The sequence below is a fragment of the Chanos chanos genome, chromosome 2 (assembly GCF_902362185.1).
Source record: "Chanos chanos chromosome 2, fChaCha1.1, whole genome shotgun sequence".
NCBI classification, from domain to species: Eukaryota; Metazoa; Chordata; class Actinopteri; order Gonorynchiformes; family Chanidae; genus Chanos; species Chanos chanos.
Window position 1 is genome coordinate 13,737,160 of NC_044496.1, and position 9,187 is coordinate 13,746,346.

General features: G+C 40.6%; 1 protein-coding gene across 1 annotated transcript; it reads right to left on the minus strand.

Annotated features, from left to right (window-relative positions):
- Nucleotides 1-374: 374 nt before the first annotated feature.
- On the minus strand, nt 375-8,215 carry large2 (LARGE xylosyl- and glucuronyltransferase 2). The gene is made up of 14 exons (XM_030766591.1): nt 8,116-8,215; nt 6,439-6,728; nt 6,116-6,198; nt 5,794-5,917; nt 4,473-4,644; nt 4,126-4,230; nt 3,821-3,933; nt 2,940-3,065; nt 2,485-2,640; nt 2,019-2,182; nt 1,489-1,767; nt 1,230-1,376; nt 812-1,007; nt 375-572 (listed from the first exon to the last, which is right to left on the minus strand). Exons 1-14 carry the CDS (start codon nt 8,213-8,215, stop codon nt 375-377), a joined length of 2,253 nt encoding a protein of 750 aa, XP_030622451.1.
- Between the last annotated feature and the right edge of the window lie 972 nt (nt 8,216-9,187).

Consider the following 9,187-nt stretch of genomic DNA (forward strand, 5'->3'; position numbering starts at 1 on the left):
AAGCAAGTAAGTGACCTTAGTTCCCATCATATTTGGGGATATTTTTTAGCACTTTTCCTCAGCAGTTGACAAGTTTGGTCAAGAATGAACTATTCTGTTCAGTAGAACATCCTCAAACCACCATCAAGTCCAGGGCACTACGTGGTGTGGGCACCACTCTTTTGTATCTCCATTAGCTGAGAGATTATATTCAAAAAATGGCATTCAAAGTTCAAATCAGCTAACCTGCATTCAGGAGAGCTATGGGTTGACTATGGGGCAGTGCTGTACCTCTGAACACCTTTATCTGTCTTAGAGCAGCATGTAGGCCATGGGGCCTCTAGGGACTGGATTAAGGTGCCCTTCTGTGCACTGAAGCTCTTGATGAACGGGATTTAGATATTCCTCTGGGCTGTGAGGTACTTCAGGGCAGCAGAGCCATACTTCCGGGAGAGATCTTGGTGGAACTCATCCTTGAGAGTTGTCAGGCAGTACCGGTAACTTGGACTGGAACGGAATTTGGAGATGTCAAAGCTAGGTGCATGAGGCATGTGGATCATGAAGGCATTAGGGAGAACCATCAGATCATATTCCTGTGAAACAGAAATGTTCATTAGTTTTATTCAGTAATGTTTCTTCAGCAGGACTTAGTAACTCCTTGGGGCAAAAAAAAAAAAAAAAAAAAAAAAAAAAAAAATATATATATATATATATATATATATATATATATATATATATATATATATATTGACAAGGATCAGTTTGATCAAATCTAACATCATCCTCACACACACTTAACTAAAGCTTATGTATGCAATAGTACATTTCTCACCTGTGCATCAAGCTCCATGATGTGAGACACTTTGTTCCAGCCAAAGCCTACAAATCTCTGATCATACTCAGGACAGTCTCGTCGGACTACAACATACGGCTCAAAGTCCGCCTCCCACTCAACCTTATAGGGTGTAGTAGCTGTCCTCCATTTGGCATAATTGGTTGGGGCATGACCCTTGGTCCAAACATGGTACCTATGACATAAGAATGGACTTGTGATGAAATCAGTTTGAATCATAATATTAAAACAAATGCCTAACTAAAATGAGTAATTTGATTTAACCGTTCATCAAAATCTGACTTGTGCCAATTGTAAATGAAAGGATACGAAGGAGTGACAAGCAGAAAAAAAGAGATGAAAAGCTCTGACTGTCTGGCTCACTAAGAGTGAATCACAAGTGTGTTCCATGCTGTACCTGAAGGTGTAGAGAGTCCCCATGTCCAGCATGGAGAGTAGCTCAGCTTTGGATTTTGGAAAGGAGAGGCGGTATCGCAGTGTCTCGAAGGCTGGAACCACCAGGGCTTTCTTACTGTTAGCCATGTCCAACTGGACAATGGATTTTCTTCACGGGTCAACATGGAAAAAATGTGGATAATTAATATCCTCTTCAGAGCACGGACGCATTTGTTTGGAATAAAAAATTCAAATTCAACTGTGTTAAAACAACGTCTTACCTGAGGTAATCGTAGAGGCCATACATAGGCAGGAAGTCTACATCGGTCAGAAACACATAAGGTGTGTTGACATTGCGAAGGGCCACATTGCGAACCAGGTTCACTGGATAGAATTGGCCTTCTTTGTAAACAATGTGGTAGCCCACATTCTTACGGTTCTTGAGGACCTCAGAGGCTTGAGCATAGCGCAGGAACTGCTGAGCCTCAGCATCAGACATATACAGGGCCAAACTGATGGGACCCTCCCAGTGTTTACAGATAGCCTCCAGCATCTGCAGTCTAGGACAAGCATCACGGTACACAGTTTAAACATGCTGACAGTGCATCAAGGCCACATTAACTGAACCATAAGGCAGAAAAAAAGCTTTATTTTTTATTTATTTATCTATTTTTTTTTTTAATTATGGGATCATTAAAAAGTTCTTGATGAAATCCACAGCAGGTGAAATACAGCTGTGGGCGAGTGAGAAAAAATGGCCTTGACGTGGAAGAAGAGATTTTTGAAAGGTCACCTCATTAATTTTCATTACCTGTCCATGGAGAGCTGAGCTACCAATGTAACATCAGTGTTGTCCATAGTGGGCGTGTACTCATACTGCAAGAAGTACAGGTGAACACGGTGCACCATGATTCGCTCCCGTCTGAAATCATAGCACTGGTCATCCTCATCCAGGGCCTCCAGCGCTTCCTGAAGCTGAAAGAACAGAAACAAATTAAGTAAGTTTAGTGATATAACTGTAACATGTCAAAGCAACACTGCTAAATGGGGAACTATTCATTCCCATTCATAATTTATGGAAAAGGATGCAGATGAAACAGTGTAAAGATGCATCACAATATCGCAGCCAGTAATGAGGATCAGTGTAGTTTTCATGTTTTAATTTGGTTAATAGCACTTTCCACCCAGTTCTGGATTTGAGGAAATAAGATGATAGAAGATAGAGTTTGTGTAGACGGAACTTGTGAATGAAGTGGTCATAGCATCACACAACTGACCCGAGTGCTCTCGGAGCTGGCCTGGCTCGGACAGCCAAAGAGTTCCCGGCGGAGAAGATTTCCATCATACTCTAAGAAGGTCAAATAAAGATTGCGGAAAAATTCCACATGCTTATTTTTAACTCGTAGCTTCTTAGGGGAGTTCCAGTGGATCACCTAACAAACAGAGATTTAATCAGACAAGGGGGTGACCCTAGTTTAATACAAGTTTAAATGCATTACACAAAAACTTGATGCAAAAGTATACTTGTATATGCTCACAAACAGATGTGAATTAGACATCAGTTCACACACACACACACACACACACACACACACACACACATATGTGTGTGTGTGTGTGTGTATATATATATATATATATATATATATATATATATATATATATATATATATATATATATATATATGCAGAACAGAAAGGTATGTATTAATTTTGTCAAAGGCATTCCTACCTTAAGGTCTGACACCTCAGTATAGCATTGCTCAGAACGTGTGTGGTCAGACAACTGAACATTCCAGAAGCAGGGTAGCTGATGTACCAGAACTGGGTTCTGTTTGATGAAAGCATTGAAGATGTCCTGCACACAAAAGACAAAGCTACAGCATTTCCAATTTGCCCAAAATACAGAGAAGCCTCATTTACATACGTTCCTTTATCTCAGAAAGAATATCTAAAAAAAACCCTGTCTCAAACCCTTGAGACTACTGTTTTCTTTTTGTGCATTCTTTTCTTAAGGTTAAGTGTAATTAACTTGAAGCTAAACGGGACCTGAACTCATGAACTAAAGTGTTGTTTATTCTGCTTTAAATGAGAATAGGGAGCATGATCAAGTCACTTCAGTTTAAGAACAAAGTCAGTTGTTAAGTCTTAAGGGTAAAAGTTCAAGTGAATCACAAGTAAAGCAACTAAGTGTAAAATAATTGCAGAAGATTTGTAAAATAATCAACTGAGTCACATCAGGTCTTTAGGTCATATGTCTTTAAACTGAAAATACCTTTAAGCTGAAAATAATTACACTGCTAAAACAGTACTCAAGTATGTTGTCTCTCCCATATGTTAAAATGTATCTGTATTGTGTTATTTTATATTTTTAAGTTAAAATCTGGAGAAGTGGAAATAATAAAAAGCGTTTTTCTGAGAAAGACAAAAGTTCTGAAAGTTCTGACAATATTTTTATAACGCCTATATTAATTTCCAGCTAAGTATAAGGTAAATGTCAAGTTTTATGTCACTGCCTTTTGCAATAACAACTTCTGAAAACAGAGTTGAGATACAGGTAAAGTAAATCAATATCAAGACAGAGGACTGACTAAAGTATCAAAAAGACTAAACCTGATCAGCTAGTGACGTGGACAACATGCTCATCAGCTCCCTTTCAGCCGTTAGTCTCCACATCTGCTCCCAACCAATCCTGCGCAGCCGCTCCAAGTAGAGCAAGATAACCCCTGCAACAACAAACAAAACCCAAGGTGCTCTCAGTATAATTCCAGTCTTCCCTTTAGTCTCAGAGATCTCAATAAAACTTAAGTTTTCCTCTATGTCTAAAAATGTCTATACTATACTTCCACAAGTTTACTGGTTTTCTTATGCATTGCTTAAGAACAACTTGTTAAGCAGTGTGACTTGGACAGGCTTACCAGTATTGAAGCCCCGCCCAAGAGCTGGCCAAGGTTTATGGTTTTTCCACAGGTTACCTAGATACCAGTCACTCTGGTTCTCCACAAGCCCAATCACCTGTTTCTCTGAAATGAGAACAGGGAGGACAAAAGAGAGGACTTCACTGAACAGACAGCATAAACTTTACTGTGACCATAGACGTTTTCACACTACAATAAGATACAGCTTTTGATACTCAGAGATCGTTACTGTATAGTATGTACTAGAAGTACATGCCGCATTTTATTGTTGAACAAACAGAGGGGCTGCAAGCTAAAAGTCATACATGGTTCATAAAAAGACCAGTGCAGTTTGATGGTATGTTTACCTGTGAACTTCTTAAAGATAGCCCACAGCTCAGCAATGTCTGTGGCAAAAGTAATGTCTGTATCCAGGACAATAACCTTTGACAGGTCAGAGGGCAAAGCTTTGGTAAGGGTGAGTTTCATCAGGCCATAAATTCCTGAATAGTGTTTGTTGGGTATCCATGACACCTCTGACTGAAAAGAGAGAAAGGGAGAGAAAGGGAGAAGATGGAGTTTAAATGTGCTCCCAAAAAAACCTACATAAAAACCATTCAACATAGCAATGTTAACAAACCTTCACTGACATCTCGCAAATGTGTGTATGTAAAAATATTACAGAATAATTTCTTTCAGAATATTTGTTTTTGTACATTCCGATAAACAAGTCTAGTAGCACACTTCAAGACTGAAGTCGATTTTCATGTATTATCCTCTCTGTCTGTAGAAATGACCTTGCACAGCAGTATAATCTTCTTTAATATCTCATACCTCAACATCTTTATTGATTTAGACTTGGGTAAATGATCCACAGGCAAGGAACTGATTGAAAAAAGCTGGATTTGAATCGGCTTAGCTAGCTAAGACATGTGAGAGTACAGAGGTCTTTACTGAAGTAGAGATGGTGCATATAAAAGTCCACTAATTGGAGTAGGCATAGAGCCATGCAGTGTCACATTCAGAGCTAACTCCAGAAACTGAGTGTGTGTGTGTGTGTGTGTGTGTGTGTGTGTGTGTGTGGGGGGGGGGGGGGGGGGGGGTCAAGGGCATGTAGCCTCTTAATGTCACTCCTCACAAAGGCTAGTGTGCACGAAAAATACAAATAGTCAGTGAATAATTCAGAAGCACTGCAGTAGGACTCGCACACCAAATCTTGAAAGAGCAACGATGTCACGTTAAATGTATGAGTGAAAATGAATAATATGCTGATTTGTGAACTTTATGGCGAGTTCCCTGCAGAGACTGAAAATGCACAGGACAAGAGTGGTTCTGAGAGTTGCTGAACTGTAAACAACCTCCATCCTCCACCAGCAGCAGGACACCCTTCAATTGCCATAAGGCCTCTGACCCACTGTTACAATCCATAAGCACATGTGACACTCTGCTTAATAGAAGTGTCTTTGGTTGGATGAGCTAAGAGAGCGTTTGTATTATGCCCTATTGTTAGTGCTACGACAGCTCTACAGTTGAACAGTGTGTAGCTATGATTGGAATGGCTCTGCTGTAAGAGTTTTGTGATAAGGACATTGATCCATAGAGACATGCTTATTAACTCGGTCTTGAAGGTGTGACACTGTATGGAAGAGGTCAAAGGCCTTTAATATAGGAGCATAGCATGGTCTTTACCTTGAGTTCATCTGCGTCATAGAAGCTGACCTGCACAGAGGGGACCATCCATGACTGGAACAAAGTACTGAGAATCTGGTTGGCGACTGTGTCAGTGATAAAGTGGAAGTGCAAGGGGTTTCTCCTAATACAGTTGGGGGGGGGGGTAAGAGAGAGGTAGAGCAAAAGAGTAAAGAGGCAAGAGAGAGTGAGCAAGACATTGGCAAGGAATGAAAGAATAAGCATGAAAAACGTATGCAAACGTTAATTGAATTAGTTTCCCTTACAAAACAAATTTACTAGTGTTGATTTTGTTAATAAGACGGCGGCCTGTTGCTCTCACCTATGGAACAGGATAGACTTGACTAGTGTGACCACATCACGGCTGGCGTTATGACCCGCACACACACATGCCACATGAATAAGCTTTGTGAGGACAGAAACAAAGAAACATACTTACTAAAACACAGATACAATTCAGATCTATTATCTTTCTTTAAATCTGTGATCGAATGCCTCTAAACAATTTACAGTATAGTACATCTGATGTGACTAATCCATATATATGCATTAGTTTATATACCTCAGTTAGTCACAAATCTCAGGACATAGAAAATTGGAATAGCATAATTTGAGACATAATTTGTGATATGCTCTTCATCTCACCTCACATTTCTCTGCAGTTGGTGACCGGGCACATTCACTTTGATTGGAACGCTCCTCTGCTGTGTTTTCTACATCCTCTGGACCCGTATCTGCGGATGCCACCCACTGCTGGTTACCATAGTTACCCTCCTGGGGCTGCGCAGCCACACCTTGTGACTGACTGAGTTGCAAACGGATCTGCCGGTTCTCCTCCTCCACCTCTCGCACCCGTGACTCGAGAACCTCCCGCTCCAGTAATCGAGCATCTGTTGACTCCACCAGACAGGGAGAGAGTAGAAGAGAGCGCCCATCTGAAATGGCAGATAAGGGCAAAATGAGACTGTTCTAGAGATATGGCAAAACAGTCTGTTGAAGTGAGCAGTTGTTAAAGGGCTCTACATAGAGCAATATGTTATGCTGTTCAAATCAGTTGTGGGGGTGTGTGTGTGTGGGGGGGGGGGGTGTTTAGAACTGAAAAATGGATTCTGTCAAATTTGATCCCTCCCACACATTTGTTATGTTCCCTTTCATGCAATCCATTTTCTCTCTTATCCTAATTGCTGATGATAAAAGAGAAAATACACATACGCATGCACACACACAAACACACAGCTGCCACTAGGCATCAGTGCTCTCATTACCCCAGTGAAAGTGAGAAACTTCAGGAGCTGTTTACACCCAGCTCCCTTTAGCTCCAAGAGACAGAAACACACACACACACACACACACACACAAACTCATCAAATGGGGTGGGGAAGAAAGGGGTAAGAGCCAGAGGTTCAAAGGAGGACATTTAATATTTCTGGCAAAGTGTTACCATTCTACAGCCATCCTAATAAATCAAACTCTTGGAGGTATTACGCCACAAACAGATCCACATTTTGCTCCACAAGAGACTATCGTCTAAATCTAAAGAGCATAGTGAGAAAATTACGTTGATTATTGTAGGGAAAGCACTTAAAGCAGTGCTTTGTAGAGTAATACATTAATCCCTCTTAGTCTTCTCTAATATTCTTATAGATGTCAATCTTTTTCATACAACCAAGCTGTTCATGAACACTTCCGAGTGGTATATGTATGAATAAGGAAAAGAGTCATCCTACACAAGTGTCCTCTCTCTTGATACTCACACAGAGTTATGAAAAGGGTCAAAAAACTGTTTTTATCCAGTGGGCTGTGGTACTGTCACATATGAAGGGTGTGTGGTGTGTGTGTGTGTGTTGGGGGGGGAAGAGATCATATTGTAAATTAAAGGTAAGTGCTCTAAAGTTCATGCAACTCACTGAAGATGACAAAAACATATAAGGAAGATGTAGTTTATGGAATGATAGACAGCCCTATTGCCCCTCCCCTAGACTTGTGTTTAGAGGGAAGATAAGGATTGGCACTCTTTGGAATGTGAGCAGCTGGTTTCTCAGGAGACTTACTGTTCTATGGAATGCAAGTAGCTGGCTACTTATATCCTGCAGAGGGTAAATCTACAAACTTCATTGGCTCTCTTCATTTTTCAGATATATCTGATGTCCTTTTATGATTAAGTTGTAATCATGTTGATGTCCAGTCTTTGATTAAATACTTATTCTATTATACCAATTCTGCTTCTGTGAAAAAGCTTTGCATCTTTTTTTTCTCTTGGTGATATATTGTGATATTAGCACCATACCACCGTATCAGCAATATTTCCATGACAATACTCACTTTCCAGATTGCCCACCAGCAGGTACAGCCATGTCAGCAAAATGACAAAAGACAGTGACACCACCAGGAGCTTCAGCCTCCCTCGACATGGGCAGTGCATCTTGGGACAGTTGAGGTGTGAGAGCTGGGTAGTGAGGTGTTCAGCTTGGGCTCAATCTCACACCGGCTCCCTGCTGCATCCTCTCATCTACAACCAGGAGAAAGAGAGAGAGGGAGAAAAAAAAAACACATCTGTTTTTTGTGTAATGGCACCACAACAGTTTAATAACGCAATCTCAATTAAAACGCCGCTCACCGATTACTCAGTAAATCACAATGTTGTTCAGTCATGCTATTAATAAAGTTCATCTTTGTGTAACGCCGTAGTCTGTATATAAATTCATCCAATTATGCTCAAACTCCAGTGATGTGTTTGACGGTCTGAGATCTCCCTCTACTAAGCTCTGTGGCACGCGTCAACGTGTTTGAGCATGTTACACGGGCTACACGGCGGCTACTGCTGTTTACACCTCTCTTAATTAAAGAGCAAACGGTGGGAGGCTCTCTCCATCACTCAGGCAGACTCAGATTAACGGAGAAAAAAAGAGCCTGGCCCTCTTTGTTTTATTATGAGCTTAATTAATCACGCTTCACTTTAATTAGACATTCGCCTGCAGGAAACAAGATTGGATGCTGCCAATAAAAAAAAAAAAAAGAAAGAAAAAATCAAGTCTATTAAGAGGGAAAGCGTGGGGTGAGATGGAGGGGGGGGGGGGGGGGGGGGGGTTAGTACCTTTTTCCTCATAGAGAAATGGTATTTTAAGCGCTAACTGGGCAACTAGATTTAAATAATTATGATAAACAACTGTCCATCGTATACATGTACTGTGCCAGGTTTGGTTCTAAACTATTGTTTAGCATTGTGACGCATTCTGATTGCCTGTGGTGCTGTGTAGTCCTGTAAGGTTTATAGTCATCAAGGTTTTTCCTTTGTCAAGATATTATAAACGAATGCCTTATACCTACACAGCTGCAGCTAAGAAACACAGTGACAAATAATGTGAACAATACAGTGATGTTTATGTATCTCTTA